This window comes from Diabrotica virgifera, chromosome 2 (genome assembly GCF_917563875.1).
Source record: "Diabrotica virgifera virgifera chromosome 2, PGI_DIABVI_V3a".
In the NCBI taxonomy this organism is placed as follows: domain Eukaryota; kingdom Metazoa; phylum Arthropoda; class Insecta; order Coleoptera; family Chrysomelidae; genus Diabrotica; species Diabrotica virgifera.
The window spans coordinates 160112300-160131925 of NC_065444.1; the positions used below are offsets into that span (position 1 = coordinate 160112300).

The 19626-nt window shown below is 34.1% G+C and overlaps 1 protein-coding gene across 1 annotated transcript in view; it reads left to right on the top strand.

The window, feature by feature from the left end:
* LOC126879692 (uncharacterized) overlaps nt 1-19626 on the top strand; it is a 98457-nt gene that overhangs the window by 12256 nt on the left and 66575 nt on the right. Inside the window, exon 2 of the mRNA XM_050642880.1 lies at nt 13199-13243. Coding sequence (XP_050498837.1) covers nt 13199-13243 — 45 coding nt within the window. The remainder of the gene's footprint in view (nt 1-13198; nt 13244-19626) is intronic.

The following is a 19626-nucleotide window of genomic DNA, read 5'->3' on the forward strand; positions in this document are numbered from 1 at the left end:
TAAAAATATACTTTCATTTCTTCTTAAAATACATTAGTCATCAATTTTTTGCAGAATATCTCGCTTAGTTTAAACGTAATCGACATTTAGTATTGCTCATTTAAAAGGTATTTTCAAGCACTACAAAAGTTATTAATATCATTATACACCTAAAATCGACAGTTTCTCTGTTATATCAAGTTGAATACACCGATTTGAGCATGCAGCAAAAAAAACAAACTCTTCTTACCTACCATATCCCTCTTTGTATTTTGACTAGAAGATTTACGAAGGAACGAATCTCTTTGTTTTTTTATAACCTACAGAAATATTTTATATAGTTTTATTTGTTAGATGCATAGTTTTTGAGGTATTAGCAAAAATCCATCCGAAAAGGTGTAATTTTTCAATGAAAATGGCCAATTTTCAACCACGGATAACTCAAAAAATATTGAGTTTTCAAAAAATAATTATGGAACAGTTTTTGCTTAAAATTAGGTTCTCTAGCTCTTCCGTGGCTATTTTAACCAAAACATATTTCACCCCCGAGAAGGGGTGGGAACCACCCCAAGATAAATGCGCACATCGGCATAGGGTAGACTTTATATCTTGAGCTATTCCCCACTTACTTTGAAAATATCAAATAAATCAATGTAGTAGGGTATAATTCGGAGCAAAATACCCTCATTGACTGCCCTACTATAGTTTAAAGCTTTTTGAAATGTGCAACCGTTATATTTATATTCCTTCTCTCTTTGCTAGCTTATTCCAAGATAATTCTTTAATTAGAGTCCAAATTTTTGTGTCGGAGGTAAACTACACTATGTCATTTTAGTGTAATATTGAGAACTTGACATAGTGTTACGTAATTTTAAATTCTCTTTCTAAAGGTATAATCCACTATGTCCTAGATCTAATATAAAAGCATTATTCTGGAGGGTATATTACACTATTTATTAATTTCTATAGAGGTATATATCACCAACAGTACTTGGTGTTGTTTTCCTATTAATATTGTCACAATTCCTTTGCACTATCTGGACATAGTGTAGTGTCCCTCTAGGTATAAAATGAGATTCGCTGTGTTTAGAAATGTGATCGGTGTAATGTGGCAACCATGGCAAGTTTGTCATGGTATTGAATACCGGTATTCGAACCTTGTTCGATATAAAATAAACAAAATAATACCATTTAGAAGCACATAGGTTTCAACTGAACAGAAACATTACTCAAAAAAGAAAAGTCAAAAACAAAACAGAATTTCAACAAGTGGACAAAAAGAAAGTCGTACACGTTAATAGGTGGAAGTATAATAAACGAAAACTAAGTTACGCAGCTGAAGAAACATATGTGTCCAAAAAAGGAAAGACTGTTTCTGCAAAAGAAATGAAAGCCGTGTGTTCTTGTGTAATGAAAAAATTCTGATAAGGATATCTCCAAACATAATAATAAACATAAAGTAGACTGCAGATCTTCAAAAATGTTTGCCTACTCCGATGTTGATATGTGGATTAAATTTCTAGAAACGAAAATTATTGACATCTGATTTTACAATTCATGAAGCTTCAGACGCAACAGCTCATTGTGTGATATGGGACAAATCAAAATCTGGCCGTGGTGGTGACGAGATAGCATCTGCCCTTCTCAAATGGGCTGAATTTGTAATCCCCAATGGTGATGTCGAAGAAATAACGTTGTCGTCAGACAATTGCTACGGGAAAAATAAGAACATTATACTAATAGCCTGTTTATTTTGGATTTTGCATAAATGGCCACAAATTAATATTATTAATCAAACAGTTTTGCTTAAAGGGCATACGCATATGGAGGCTGATACAATACACGCTTTGGTTAAGAGAAAGCGAAAGAAAACGAACAATATGACTATCCAAATCCTTGGTATTGGCAACAATTTATACGCAATTGTTCACCAAAAATATCAGTTCATAACATGGGATTAAATGACTTTAGAAAGTTTACTGATCTGTATAAAAAATCCACGGGCATTAACCCTCGCAGGATCAACCTATTAGTAGAAACAGCGAGGACGAAAGAGGGTCAATAAATGTCCACACAACAATTAATCAAAAACGTGCTTCTTTATTTAAACTAATTTAAAAATAACACTTTTATATTATTCCTAGACGTTAATGGAACAGTTAAAAGATACGAAATTATAATTTATCCTGAGTCTTCGGCTTCAGTGGAATTGGCATCATCGTAGGATACAGAAACATTTTTGACTTCTTGCTGTATTTACCGCATACATACTTACATTTTGAACAAACTATAGTTTGTTGTTTTCGCCCACTCATTGGCGTTTAGTTTTCAATCGGTTGACCGATCATCATCAGTGTTTTCTTGAATCAAACATGCTAACCACCAAAGTAAAAAATATTTGGTTAAAAACCCTTTAAAATTAATCCGTCATAGGAACATATAAAAATGATGTGACTTTACACATGGATTTTTAAAATATCCAATGTTTCACGCTCGAAGTAGGTACCATTGAGCTAAATTTGACTTGTTTACATCATGGCTGTGTGGAAGCAAGTCAAGTTTTTTCCTCGCGGATGAGATTTTTAGGAACAAAAGTATTTAGAAAATCGGATGTAATGCAATGTTGTGGATACTTTTTAACCCTCCTTGGTCCTTCTGGGGTTAATGCAAATTTTAAACCGGAACAAATACCGTTGGTGTACAGAAAATTTTCGATTTCCGAATGTTTCCACATCTAGGTCCGCCAAGAAAACCTGGGAGAGCTGTATTACACAACAGCTTTTGACGAAGAATTTAAACACCTTAGCCTAAAAAGAAGAAACGCTGCATTTCCTCAATGCCTTACCATAAGTCGAACACAACAAAAACCAGCAAAATACAATGATTTAATGTCATCATTGCCGTTTTTATCCAGTGAATGTCATGCTTATTACAAGTCTGCCTAAAGCAGAGCATGCTTCTGATTTTCCAGAATTGCCAATTAGGTAATGATTAATAAATGATACAATGACTTAATTTTTTTTATTTGAAAAGAGGAAAGCCTTTAAAAAATGTTTAATTACCATAAAATATTACAATTGTAGTATCAGAAACGATTAACAGTTGAACCTCTAAGAAACCTGCGGTATAACATTATTTGTATTTGCCAACCCCAAATCAGAAATATAAATTTCTTTTGAAATTGTAAAGAATAGTGTTTTAGATCAAGTGAACAAAGATTCTCCAGCGCTAATATAACATTTGCCGTTAATAACATTAAGAATGTTATAACACTCTTTTTGTAGACTATGGCATTTAGGGAAAAAATCGATTTTTAAATAGAGCTCCTAAAGACTTGAACTTTGTTGGCAACTGTTTTACATTGTGTTCAGGATGACGACGTCAGGAAAAAAAGACTGGTGAAAATTCATGATTGCATTTTAAAGTGCATAACATGGATCCAAAAGTGCATAAACATGTAGAAATCAATACAGAGTGAGTTTTATGTATGGAAACCCTCAATTATCTCGTAGACGGCTTGCAATATTTTTATAGATTTTGGTGGGTAAGGGTTTTCTAATGCGGCCAATATTATAGTGGTAATTATATTGTTGTCAGATCTTACGTTTTTCTGGAAATCTAATGAACTTTCTTATTTCAAATGGAACACCCTGTATATTTTGTACGTTTTGAAGTCCTTAAGAAATGTCGATTTGTTTAATGTTATATTACCTATACCTAAATGCCATAATTTCGGAGTTATTGCTACATTGATTTAAAAATAAAATTTTAACAAATTATAAAAATCAATTTTTTTGGCCCGGGCAGACATTACTTTAGATTCTTTGGATATTGGGAACAAATGAGGTCTTTTGTAAATTTTCTTTAAAGTTAATCGTTTCCGAGTTATCAACAATTTAAAATTGACAAAAATCATGATTTTAAATGTTCAAAACACAAATAAAAAAAAATTATTTTTGGAACTGCGAAGTACTTAAATTCAAGTTAAAACCTTATTTTATCAGTTACCGATAGGCAATTTGGGTTTGTTTCATTTTAAACATTGTTTTTTTAGTTGTTAATGCAGCCAGCCCGATCGTCCGTCCTCTCATAATAATATGCTCTTCATTAACAACTAAAAAACAATGTTTTAGAATAAAACGTGCCAAAACTTCTTGTAGGAAACTAATAAAACAAGGTTTGAGCTTGAATTTAAGTACATCATAATTTTAAAAAATGAAATACTTGTGTTTTTGAACCTTGAAAATAGTCATTGTTCGTTTTATTTTTCAGTTTTAAATTGTTTATAACTCGAAAACGATTAACTTTAGAGAAAAAATATAAAAGACATTTTTTGTTACCAAAGATCCAAAGAACCTAAAATAATATCTACCTGGACCGAAAAAATTGATTTTTATTATTTGTTTAATTTTTTTTAAATAAATGTAGCAATAACTCAGAAATTATGGCATTTAGGTATAGGGAATATAACATGAATAATAATCAGTATGTCTTAAGGACTTCAAAATGAGAAAAATATACAGGATATTCCAATTGAAATAAGAAAGTTCATTAGATTTCTAGAGAAACGGAAAATCTATCAACAATGTAATTACCACTATAATGTTGGCCGCATTATAAAACCCTTACCCACCAAAATGTATAAAAATCGTGCAATCCGTTTCCGAGATAATTGAGGGTTTCCATACATAAAACTCACTCTGTATATTAAGGGTCATATTTTGTTATTTAGGGGTTTTTGGGGTCACTGAACACCAATACGTAATCAGACCCGACCCCCCGAAGCACCCAGTGCCCAGATTTACTACTAAGGCACGTCATCTGGAGTTTCGATGGTTTTTGGCACTCAATTGATGCAAACAGATGCAAACATGAATACGCACTCACAGCAGACTTCCGGTGCACTTAGTGCCCAGAGTCAATGCTGAGGCACGTTCTGTCTATACAAAAAGAAGAAGAAGCAGGTACGATTAGTCCTTTTAGAAGTTACGTTAAGTGTACTTATTTTTAGCTAACAATAAATCGTTTGCTCCGCAATATTCGACTTTCGACATAAGCCATTCAAATTTATACACGTATATTGACATTGTTCTAATTCCCTTTGGAAAACTCATATTAGATTAGTCATGCAATTCTGGGTCAAATTCCTAAGACCTGCTCGGAATGGGAGGTTTCATCGCCGCCGGTTCATCGCCGCCGTTTCGATGCCGCCGGTTCATCGCCAGTCCATTTCATCGCCGGCCGTTTCATCGCCAGTTAGTCAGTTGATCTTGTATTATGGGAGATGACAACACACGACGTTAAATTCAGTTCAAAACTTATGACAAATAAATAGATGAAAAATATTATTATATTCATTTACTATTCTATTTCTACTTCCCCTAAATTTGACACTAAACAGTATTAAATTTGTAGTGTTAAATTATGTTTTATATTATAAAAGTTTAAAAGTCTATTAAAAGATTAAGTATGGCAACGGGAATGGTCATATCTCGCATTTCCTAGAATTCCTAATTATGTAATACTAAAAATAAATAATAAATGTAACTGTCGAAAATTGGTCGAAAATTCGGAAATATATCAGTTAGCGATTAACTGACTGGCGATGAACCGGCGGCATCGAAACGGCCGGCGATGAATCGGCCGGCGATGAACTGGCGGCATCGAAACGGCGGCGATGAACTGGCGGCGATGAAACGTCCTAGACCCGACCTGCTTATGTGAATTTTTGGTGTATTGTATAATTGTATGTATTCACGATTGTCGGGGAGGTCAGATAAGTTTTATAATTTCTTACATAAAGCTAAGAGGAATTATTAATATTCATACTTTTCTACTTTAAATAGTCCTGTATAAAGACCGTTGTAATCTTCTGCCATAAACATTATGCTCTCATACATTTAGAAATAAAGTGTTATGTCAAAAATCCGGTTTTGGTTTACCAATAAACGTTGTTTCATCTCTAAACGTCCCTGTTTTTGATAAAGTTCACTTTTGTGTTAAGCAGCCCTCTGTTGGGAAAGATGCTTCACTTCAAACAAGCAATTGGACTTCGATACTGGAAGTCGATATTTAAACACTTCGGGTAACTTTGCGACGATTGATTTACAATTTTACTAATTTTGAGTCATTTTTGCCAAACTTCCAGTCATAACTTTTTAACCGGAAAATTCATCAAAACTGCAACTAAATATTCGAGCTCGAATTTTTCAGTAGGGGTTCAAAGGGGTAGTGAAGCGCAATATAAGATGCTGTTTCCAGTTAGCATTCTCTAGCCTCTCCTACTCAATCCCTATCCTCACCTCCACGAAGTGCAGCTTGGGCTGCATGGGTGAACCCTGGAAAACCTGAGCAACCTTGCTGGAGATTGGGTAACCAACCCCAATGGAAGGCAAGGTGAGGGCCGACGAGGAAGGGAGAAATGGTCCTCCGAAAAGGGGGTTGGTGAGCAAGGTTAGCAGCCTACCTACTGTAAAAAGAATTAACGCTCATAGAACCGAACAGAAGCCTAGGAATTGGACGGATACACAGATGACGACTTACGCAAAGAAAAGGACAAAGAGACCAAATAAACTACGAATTGGCACTTGGAACATCGCATCGTGGAACAAAAGGGAACAGGAAGTTGTGCAGGAATTGGAGCTCCATAACATTGTTATATGTGCCCGGAATGAAACAAAAAAAAGGGAAAGGAAATTTCAATACGAACAAGTTTATGCTCCTGTACAGCGAAGTAGATAAAAACAAACGAGCACAGGCAGGATTAGGCCTCTTAATGCACAATAAATATAGCAGCAGCATTCAAGAAATAAGACACATCAACGAACACATGATGCTGGTTTGCCTTAAACTTCACCATACGACACTTAACATTATCCCCGTACATGCCCCAGATAACAACAAAAACAAGGAAGAAAAAGATGGTTTTTATGGACAGCTCCAAGATCTACTGGACACCACAAGTGGCTGGAGACACACAAAGATTTAATGAAGAAACGCTCAACGACAACGGAGAAAGTCTCCTAAAACTTTGTTTATTGAATAACCTCCGAATTAACAACACATACTTTGACCATCCAATACAGCATAAGATCACCTGGTCAGATACAAGAGGACCTAACTCTATGATTGACTACATTATAACAAACAGACAAATACACCCCAGGGATATAATAGATGTGCGCACTCTATCGTCCGCCAATGTAGGATCCGACCATGGCCTGGTACTAGGGAAAATAAATATAGAAATCAACACACAACGCAAACGAAATACAAAAGTCTAAGAAAAGTTAAACATAGAAAGCTTAGAAGACCAAGGGACACAAAACTTGTATGGAAACAGACTAACAGAAAAGCTTAACAGCCATAACCTAGAGACTAAAAAGGATATAGAAGAAACCTGGAAAATTATTAGAAAAAGTATCCTACAAGCAGCAGAAAAAGTTTTAGGTAAAAGAAAAGTCAACAAAAATAAACGTGAATACAAAACTCCATGGTACGACGAAAGGGTGAAAGCACTAGCAAATCAAAAGAAACAAGCTTTCCTAATATACAAAAGAGTGAAGACACCGGAGGCACGAGACGACTACGTGACAATCAGGAATACAGGAAACCAAGAAATAGATAACATTAAAAAGGAACACTGGGAGAAATTTACCAAAGATATGCAATACGACCTCTATGGATCCCAAAAAAAGGTGTGGAAGATGATAAGGAGACAAAAAACAGAAATTAATGAATTTATACGGATAGATAACATTACGGAGACACAATGGACTGAGCAATTCGCGAAATTATATGGAGAAGGAGAAGAAGAGAACAGAGAAAAACATTAATGAAACCCACGATAGAGTACTAATATCAGAAGAAGAGCTACAAGAACGAATAAAAAAATTAAAAAATAGAAAAGCACGTGGTCCTGATAAGATAAATAATGAACTGCTAAAATATGGAGGAAGAACACTACTCAAATGGCTCCTAAAATTATTTGTCGATATAATAAATATCGGAGTAGTACCAGCGGAATGGAAGGAAAGTCTCCTGCTACCGATACTCAAAAAGGAAGACTCGAAAAATCCTGAAAATTATGGAGGCATTAGTCTGATGAACAGCACATTAAAATTGTTGACGGCAGTCATAAAAGATAAAATCGAGGAAAAAGCGAATATGGCAGATTAACAGCAAGGCTTCCGGAAGAACCGCAGCACAATAGATGCAATTTTTATTATCAGGCAAATAGTAGAAAAGTCTATTGAATATGGAAAACCAGCATACATGTGCTTTGTAGATTTAAAAAGTGCTTTTGAGAGAGTGAGGCGAAATGATATCTTAAATTTATTACAAGCTGAACAAATAGACCACCAGATAATAAGGCTAATTAAGGAAATTAACAAGAACAACAAGACCAGAGTTATAATGTCAACAGGAGAAACAGAACGCATAGAACTAAAAGGAGGAATCCGCCAAGGAGACTCGCTCAGCCCATTGTTATTCAATATGATGATGAATCAAATAATTCACGAAGTCAGAAAACGACATGGATACCACATGGGAGCGCATAAAATCACGATACTATGCTATGCCGATGATGCAGTACTAATTGCTGATAACGAGGATGACCTACAAAGGTAGCTCCACACTTTCAATCTCACAGCAAATAAATTTAATATGAGAATATCGGTAGAAAAAATAAATGTATAGTGATAAGTAAAGAGCCGCGTAGATGCAAGTTAGACGTAGACGGCAAAATTGTAGAACAAGTAATGAAATTCAATTACCTTGGAGTAGAGATCACTAGTGACAGGAATATAAGAACAGAGACCACAACACAAGCAACAAAAGCGGCAAGAGTAAGTGGTTGCCTCCGAGAAACCATATGGAGAAACAAATATCTGACCACGGAAAGCAAAATAAAAGTATACAAGACAACAGTAAGACCTATCCTAACATATGCAGCGGAGACAAGGACCGATACAAGAAAGACGAAACAACAAATCAACAATATCGAAATGAAAGTATTAAGATCAATAGCGGGCATATCGATACATCAGTATCAGACTGCACCAACTCAAAATTTTTCAATATTGAGATAAGTATGAGGAAATGGTTAAAATATGTTTATTTATCAGTTTCAAATTACACCATTTCAAAATTCCAACACCATCGTAAAAATTGTGACTTGTCAACATGCAGAATCGAATATTTTGTTTAGAACGTCGTAGTTTCATACCGCATCACTTTGAGTTAGTGCATAATGAAACTTGATCTGTAGAACTATTGTCAGCTACTAACTCAAAATGGTCTGTGAAAGCTGCTTGCACTGACCGTTGCTAAATTAAATGTTCGGAAAAATGTTGTGATACGGAAAGAGAAGAACTGCTAAATAACTACTGGGGTCTTGGTGATGTAAATACGCAGCGAGATTTTATAGTTAACAATGTAATGCCAGTTAAGCCAAAATATCAATATAGTCGGTTTGATAAACTCAGACACAACTGGCTAGTGATTTAAGTAGGTATTTTTTTTGTTTTTGGCCAATTTTGCCAAAATTTACAAAATTACTAACTATTTAGTAATTATTATTAACTATTTAGTAATTACTTTTTTGCCAATATTACCAAATTGGCAAAATTACTTACTAAAGTTACTAGCCAGTTGTGTCTGAGTTTAGCGAACCGACTATATTATAAGGAATAAGGGAGTCTTAGAAGCGAAAACAGAGCTTATTACTTTGAGATGAGAAATGAAAAAATTAGAGTATGTAAAGTTTTCTTTATGAACACTTTGAACATTTCGAATAGGATAATAATGAAAAAGCATGTACAGCAATTAAAAAAACAGAGCTAGGGTTTGCACAGAATGACAATCGCGGAGGAAAAAAAATACTTGGCGACCAATTGTGCTAGATGATAAAAAAGAATTCGTGCGGTCCCACATCAAATCTTTTCCAGTAATTGACTCTCATTATTGCGGAGCAAGAAAAAACCAATCTGTAAACTTAGCCACCATGTACAGACTGTACCAATAAAAATGTAGAGGGGGACTGAAAATTCCCGTAAAACTCCATTATTACACCAAGATTTTCAACAGGGAATTTAATATTGCCTTTTTTCAGCCAAAAAAGGCCAGTGTTGTAAAAAGTATTTCAACAACTTAAGCATGATGCATATATCAGAGAAAAAAATCGGATTCAGTTAGAAAAGGAGTTGGATATCAGGGATTCAAAGGAAGATGACAGTACTGTAGTTTGCTGCTTACATCTCCAAGTTGTATTATTACTACCAAATGGAGATCAGACTGATTTTCTTTTTACATGAGACGCCTATCATGTTACAACTTCACTATATTTGATATTTCTCACAAACATGGCTATAGTTTTTTGTGGCACGAACGTATCGCAAGCAGAGGTTTTAATTAAATAAGTATGTGTCTTTGACAGTATCTAAAGAACCATGGACCTCAATAATATGAGCACATATTTTACTCCGATAATTGCCTGGGCGAAAACAAAAACAAGTTCATTGCTTGCTTGTTTTTATATTGCTGTCAAAACTTAGCACTAAAAAGCACAGCCCACAAATGCTTAGTAGTTGGATATACTCAAAATGAGGGTGATGCGATGCACGCCCTCATAGAAAAAAAAAAGATATCTAAAAGGAAACCCGCTCTATATTTTATCGCAAATGTTACCAATAATAATTAGCCTGGCTAAAAAAACTTCCGCAAAAAATATCGGGAAAGAAATAAAAGGTAGAATTTACAAAACAGTCATCAGACCAATAATGACATACGCGGCAGAAACACGACCCAACACAGATAGGACAAAAAGATGGCTCGAAACAGCGGAGATGAAAACCCTTCGAAAAATCGATGGTAAGACTGTAGGGGACAGATCTAGAAGTACAGATATACGACCGAGATCCAAGGTGGATAATATTCAATAACTAGGTAAGAAACCGAGGAATAGAATGGAATGACCACATAAGCAGAATGATAACAAATATAGTAGTCAGCGAGAGACGGTTCTCCAATAGGAAGACGATCAGCGGGAAGACCACGAAAATGATGGAACGACAACTTACTAGAGGCATATTGTAAAAACAGACAGAGTCATGTCTATACAAAAAGAAGAAGAAGAGAAGAAGAAAACTGGACGGCCTGGTACGCTACATAAGAAATTGCCGAAGTGTATGAAATTTTTAATATAAATGAAGCCGGAGACAAAATAAAATGGAGCGAAATACAAATTCTAAGAGTTGAGAAAGACCAGTCACACAAAATAAGATAGTTATAATAATAAGATAATTCAAAATTTTATATTTTTTCATAACAAAGAAACAATAATGATTTTATAAGAAAAAAACATAAATACTTGTAATTGAGTTCCCTACAAATACCCTATACAAAATGCACTAATTGTTAAAAAAATCATGTGTCGAAAGGTTCATAGTGCATCAACTCAAAAAAAAATCTGAATTCTTAAAAAAAAAAATTGAACAAAAATTATCACCTAAAACAACCTTAAAATAAACATCTAATTCCAAAATTTTGTTCTATTTGAAAAACAAATGAACCATTTACAACAGATTAAAAATATTTGCTCCCAGAGAAAATAAGTTAAAGTTGATTTGTGAAGAACTATGTTTTTTGAGTTGGTGCACTCTGATACTGATGTATCGATATCATTAAGAGACAGACAAAGCAACAGAAGTATACGAGAACGTTGCAAAATTCAAAATATTAACAGGTGGATAAAAACAAGAAAGAAAAACTGGAACGAACATGTAAATCGAATGGAACCAGATAGATTAGCGAACATCTGTAAAAACAACAAGCCGTATAGCAGAAGACCCGTTGGAAGGCCACCGAAAAGGTGGAAAGACAATGTAAAGTCAACAACAACTGAAACGGAATAAGAGGCAGACAAACAGGAGTAATCCTAGTCGCGCGAAGAAGAAAAATAATTTTTAGTACGCGATGATTGATATATCTAAATCACATGTACCATTTCTGCGACTATAATGTGGCACTTCCGATTGCACCCTTTTAATCGGAAGTGATATAAAAACTGGAAGTATATATTTATTCTCGTCTTGCTAAGATGCGTCGAGTAATATATCGCTTAGACTATTTAGACGATTTTAAATCAGTACCTCCAGATAAAACTTTGGAATCGGAAGTCTGAGGTAAAGTTTTTCACATTTAAAACGATCTTTTGGTGATAAGCTCTCATTCGACAACTCATTTGTCATTATTTATTTTCTAACGATGAAGGAGTTGTGTCCAGGGATAGACCGATAGACTGACAGACAGAAGTGAAACCGGAAGTACATATTTTCTCTCGCCTTGCTAAATCACGTCAAAAAATATATAATATTGCTTGGTTTATTTTGGCCACTTAACAGTACCTCTAATTGCAACTCTGAAATCGGAAGTATGAGGTCAAATTTCTCACCTCTAATACCATCTTTGGGTTATAACCTTTTATTCGACACTTCATTTCTCAATGAGTAATATTCGCAGTAATAATAACGGATGCGTTATTTTCGCAGACAAACGGACAGAGGAACAGACAGGCATGAAACCGGAAGTATATAATATTTGTTCTCGTCTTGCTAAGTCTCGTCGAATAATATATACCTTATAATAAGAGGAACAGACAGGCATGAAACCGGAAGTATATAATATTTGTTCTCGTCTTGCTAAGTCTCGTCGAATAATATATACCTTATACTATATCGGTGACTTTAAGACAGTACCTACTTCTGGTTGGAACTCTAAAAGTGGAAGTCAGAGGTCAAATTTCTCAAGTTTAATACGATCTTGGAGTTATAAGTTTTCATTCGACACCTCATTTGTCATTTTATCTGGTATAATGACGGAAGAGCTGTGTTTACAAAGTCCCCGGTACAGACGGACGTGGATATTCCAAATTACAAGGTTTTCACATTTTTTTCAAAATGGAAAACAAAAACTATAAAATTATTGACCGATGTTTTCATGCGTAAATACATGTAGACATACTGAATTGTCAATAAATAAAAAGCGTTAAAAGAAGTAAAATATTTAAAAAAATCTTTTTTTTATTAGACACTACTTGGATTGTTCACTTTACATACCCGATTACTTACATATTACCTAAATTAGTGTCTTGAAATATTCATCTAATCTTAACCTATAAACTATTAACAAATAGGTAAATTATTGTTTGACTTTTCAGGGATATCCCAAAATCAGTATGGAGTTCATGGTGAAGGCCGCCCAGGTAAGCGAATTGTGCAGTTTAAACAAGATATTTTTAACAAAATCAATGGGAAAGTCCCAGTAGCTGGCTGTATACCATAACTAAAAATCATAAAGAACGAGTAAAAACTTCGTTTGTATAATGGTATAAAAAGTTTATTGAAAAACTATTAAAAAGTCATCCAAAAGGATTTGCAAAACGTTTTCAATCTAGATCAGATCATCTTCAGTTCCTAGAACGAAATATTTCCACGTTAGAATGAATGCAAAAGGTTAAAGTTAGGACTAGTTAAAGAAACAATCCGGATAATACTTACGTTCTGCTTAGTACATGAAACTAGCAACCTTATAGAATAGGTGACATCGAGAAATATGATTAACATTTTTAAAAACTGATGGTAGTGGCGACTCTAATCAAATCCGTTTGGATGACTTTTTAATAGTTTTTCAATAAACTTTTTATACCATTATACAAACGATGTTTTTACTTGTTCTGCATGAAGATATTTTTAATCGAATATAGCAATAGACATATTATTTATAAGTTAAACATGTCATTCCTATCCTTTCAGTTAATATGTTTTAACGTTTTTGTTTAATAAACTGTGAGGCATAAGTTAGGGATATTTATGTAGTAGAATAATTATGCTCAATTTATCACTTGATATTTTCTTGAACAGTTTGACGGACTCCGCTAATTTTTTTTATTATTTTAAATTTTTCTTTGGTATTTACACATTAGGGCAAAGGCCTACTCAAATTTCTTTTTTGTATCTACCTAGTGCGGCCGATATGTGAAACAATTGCACATTTAATGATACAAACATATAATTTGGACCACCTATACTACACATATAAAGGTTCAAATTAAGATATGAGGCCATCTCAGATTTTGCCTTTTACAAAAATGGCGGGCATTCAAAATGGTTCCTATACATATGTGTTTAATAGTACCATAACTTTTGAACGAAAAGTCCGATTTCAACCAAATTTGGTATGAAGGTTCTCTTTTTGGTCTACAAGATGTATGTGGTGAATCAGAAGAATCGGTTTACGAGAAGTTGCGTTTTTACTGGTTGTTTATGTAAAAATATATTTTTTTTTCAATTTTTTCCCTCTGTATATATTAATTTTTCAAAATGGTAATACCTCAATAATTGAAAATAGCGTAAAAATATTTTGTAAAAAATATTTTGTAGCTTTTAGTTATGTTAATTATCATTTAATAAATGCATAACGTATCTTCACATGTACCTATGTGTGCATGTGCATGTGTGCATATGTGTGCATATGAAGATACGATATCCATTTATTAAATGGTAACTAACATAAATAAAAAGTTCAAAATCTTTCTTAAAAAATAGTTTTACACCCTCTTCAATGGCGGCATTACCTTTTTGAAAACTTAATATATACAGGGTGAAAGAATTGAAATAAACAACATATTTTATATAAAAAAGAGTAAAAACACAGCTTCTGGTAAACCGATTCTTCCGGTTCAAGACCTCGATCTTATTCATAAAAAAAAACCTTGATGCCAAATTTGGCTTAAATCGGACTTTTCGTTCAAAAGTTATCGTGCTGTTATTCACAAAATATGTGTAGCCGCCAATTTGAATGCTCGCATGAATTTTTGTAAAAGGCAAAATCTGAGATGGCCTTATATCTAAATTTGAACTTTTGTATGTGTAGTATATGTGGTCCAAATTAGATGCTTTTACCATTAAATGCACAATAATTCTTATAATATTTGCACGAATCTGCCACAAATAGGTACATGTGAAGGTACAGGGTATGCATTTATTAAATGGTAATTAACATAACTAAAAAGTTCAAAATATTTCCTAAAACATATTCTTACGCTCTTTTCAATGGTGGACATGGTGGTATTACCATTTTGAAAAATTAATATATACAGTGTAAAAAAATTGAAAATAAATTATTTACATAATATGAAACAGTTTTACATAAAAAAAACCAGGAAAAATACAACTTCTGGTAAACCGATTCTTCCAGTTCACTACATCGATCTTGTAAATCATAAAAAGAACCTATATACCAAATTTGGTTGAAATCGGAATTTTCATTCAAAAGATATCGTACTATTGGTCACATTTGTATAGTCGCCCATTTTGAATGACCGCCATTTTTGTGAAAGGCAAAATCTGAGATGGTCTCATATCTAAATTTGAACTTTTATATGTGCAGTATATGTGGACCAAATTATATGCTTGTATCATTAGATGTGCAATTCTTATAATATTTGCACGAATCTGCCGTACTATACCGGGTGAAAGAAAAAATATCCTTTTATGATGTTAAGTTTGAAACACCCTGTAGGGAGGAAAATATTTTGAAGCCTCATACCAAATTGTCTGTTCACTTTTCTCTTCCTTGGGAGAAAGGGCGAAAAATGCTCTAGGATTCATTTGCAAAATTCTGTTTTAGACTCCCAAGTTCTTCCCTTTCATGTTTGCCTCTTTATCATACCATTGTCATCTCATAATATTGGAGAGGTTAAAAATTATGGAATAAATTCATTTCTTCAAGAATAGGCCACATTGGAGAAAAATCCCGAGACAAGTTGATTTTTATTTTTAAATTATGATTTTTTGGCATATATATCGATGATTTTTTAAATGAGAATAGGGGTCGTGTCGTACCTCATTTGAAAGTTTATTCAATTCTCTTATTAACCTTCCGATGACCAACCTTTTTTTGTTACACGGATGACCAAGGGGGGGGGAAATGACCCAGGTCAAAAATGTCAAAAATGACATTTAACAAAAAAATTAAGTTTTTTTTTAATTTTTTTTTTATTTTTTTTTAAATTTTTTTTATGGCATGGAATTTATGTCATTCAGCCAGTCACAACATGAGTATTAGTGTCATGTGTAGTGTGTATGTTGAGTAAGTGTCTTGTTACTTTGCAAAGTCGACGTCATTAGCGTAAAACTACTTGGAATTACACATTATAGACTTCAGACTTCATTATTGACTATGATTTTACTAAACATCAACTTCAGAATATATTTTTTATTCGTAAAATATAGGGGAATTTTTTTTATTTCAAAATACGAGGATATCTAGAATGATATTAAAGTCAAATAAAAAAATAAAGAGTTAAAAATTTTAAAATACTTTTGAATTTATCAAAGAAAAACCTACGCCGGGGTCACAATTTCCCCCGCTTGGTCATCCGAAGGTTAAGTAATGTAAACATCAACCAAATTATTTATACCGGGTGTAGAAAATATTGTGTTTTGAATTAAATTAATTGAAACAAAAAGAAGAATGTATGTAATTTATTAAATTCAGGATACATTTTACTAATGTCAAAAAACAGAAAAAAATGTTTGTATTTCAAATAAACGTTGATCTTCGCTTATATTCAATGTTCAATCTGCCACCCACCTAGAGCTTCACGATATTCGATAAAAATATCGATATTGTGTTGAAATTGTATCGAAAATCAATACGATACCGATATCATACATGCCTTAGCAACATTAATGTCGATACGATACTCATTATATAAAATCAATACAATACTCTTGTATTGTCGATATGCTTGCCTCGATATTATTGAGAATATTGATATCGACAAAAAAAAACAATAAAAAGACACGTGATTGCTGAATAAGGCATATTATACAGTTAACCTTTATCGGACGGGCCTTAAAATATTACACAAAAGATGGGGTGGGGTCTGAAAGGACCTCATTCTGATAATGTGTGAACTATGCCTATACGAAAAAAAAAAAAAAACTGTAACAAACACTATATTTTTATAGTATTGAACATTTATTAGACTAAAGCATACACATTACTACAAAATATATTCTACTGATTGATACTAGCAGACTAAGTACCCTTTCAGACAAATACACTGGTGTGTGACACCGGTGTCCGCCACCGTGGAGCAAAGCATTGTTTTAAATGAACGACTACAGACGAGCTACTTTGATTTACTTACTTTGTCAGGCTGATTTTAGTGGCCCATGCTTTGCTGCAATTGAAAACCGGTGGCGTCTTTTTCTGAAAGGGTACTAAATAACCACTTCATACTATTTGGACAATTAGTGCATTATTTCAGGGTTTTTGCTCTAGATTTTAAAGAACCGCTTGGATTTGTCACCAACAGGGTTCATTTAACCAATGACACTCGTTTGTGCACGGCCTAGGCTCCACCCTCACGTTTCTTTGTTGTCGGTAGTGATTCAAAACTATAAAAGGTGGCGAATCTCTACCGACGGCCTCTCTCTAGTTTCTTCGACTCTTACGAGCACCACACGTGCGTCGTGCGGGCTTCGGCCTACGTCGTGACGGCCATGTGGCCTTCTTTGCAGGCATATATGCCTCTAACTAGAATACTGTGCTGCAGTTCTTTGTTTTTCAAACCTAAAACTGTGTAATTACTACCTACCCTTCTTAAAATACAAATGTAAGAATACGAGGTGAAACCTCAATACTGAGAAACGCCGTGAATTGGCAAACTAGTTGCAGAATATAACGTACGGTTATAAAATGGAATAAAGATGTTATAATCAGCTTTGCAGACAACACACTTCACACCCCTATCTACTCTTAGATAGGTAAAGCATCTTCATATGGAGTATGGTCGAAGGGGCTTATTTCCAGACCATGAAAGCCGGTGATGATGATATGGCGCCCAACTAAAATTCGGACTACACCACGTCCTGAGATTCGGACTACACCACGTCCTGAGATCCTGACTAGCTGCTTCCTGTATGGTATGGTTCCACACACAGCGTGAAACCGACGCCACCGGCCTCCTGGAAACCATGGAATCCACGTAGCATCGCCGAGCATGGAATGTGCCTGGCCTGGCACCCGGCTTTGACCCGTTCCCGCAGGCACGCTCGCCTTGCACCTCTGGATGGCTGATGGGACCCCGGTGCGCTTATGGTAGACCGCATACGGTCTGTGCACCTCCTGCAGGACACTGGTACAAAAACGTGAGTTTTTAACTATCTTTTTACAAGTGATTTGTGTTTTATGTACTTTATTTCATTATTTTTGCAATTTTTCAACTTTAATTAAACAATCTTAATATTTAACTAATTTTGATCAACTTTAATAACATTTAACGTAAAATCTTAATTTTACTATTTTTTTGGCTAATAACCATAATTATTTTTGTTATTTTTATTTAACTACGTAACGACATTACACATGTTTAGTTAAATATTTTAAGAGATTTCTTACATTTCTTTTGAGGTACTGATTAACTTTGAAAATATTCAAAAATATTTTACAAGTTCAATTTTACCGGCAAAACCATATTTGCCAACCTTTTTGTGCTTTAAGTACAACCTTACGATATTTTTTTTATATATATATGAGAATAATAACTTTTGATGCAATTTTCGTTCACTTTAAAGAATATTTTGACTACTTTTTGTAATATTTTGAATGTTGGATACATTACACGTATTTTCAAATATTTAATAAGTACCTAATATTTGTTGTTTTTTTTTGATTTTATACATATACTATAAAAACATAGTGACTTTTACATGCATTTTATGAACGAACTTCTATACATACACTATAATTTTTTTTATCTAGATATATCGTAACTAGACTTTTGCACAAAATTTAATTTTGAGACATCGTCTGTCGAGTTTTCGTTTCTTTCTCGTTTAGGCCTTTTTCGTTGCCCTATGTCACGCATTTTCGACTCTTGGTTGAGGTACTTGTCTGGGAAAATTGCATCTGTTCTGAGTCCGGCCAGACTTAGACGGATTTTGGATTTTCCATAGATATAGTATTTCACATATAAGGGGAAAGTGTTGACTTTGGGTTATGAATTCTACCTGATCGAGTTTTCACGTAAGACTCATGAATTTTTGCCGAATTTTCACAGATTTTTGTGCAAAGTTGGACAAAGATTCTCCAAAGCAGGGGGGATATCGCCAGGCGCATACGGTCCAAACTGACCAACGCCCTGCGCTCATTTCCTCCTCTTCTTTCACATTTTCGATGTACAAAATACATCAAAATATTTCAGCTTGCCTTCTTTATGGCTTGCACCCTTATTTCTGATCTTCGAAGTGCCGTTTCAAGTAACAGCTTCAATTCAGATAGTTTGGGACGTCTATTATGGACATGAAGGTGTAAACCGTGTTTACACGTACATAATATTCGAATAACTCTATTCTTGTTTTCTTGCAAACTCTTGGGTTATCTTCGAATATCTATTTTCCATTTAATTACCTCAGTACCTCTATTTTGAAAAACACAGTTTTAACCTAGTGCAACTTTTCGCACGACTTTCAATATTTTTTATTTTTCGTGCTAGTGAACGCCCGTTCTACCGAATAATGTGTACAGCATGTGTAATAAACTACACGTACACATTACTTCGAGATACCTCGGCCC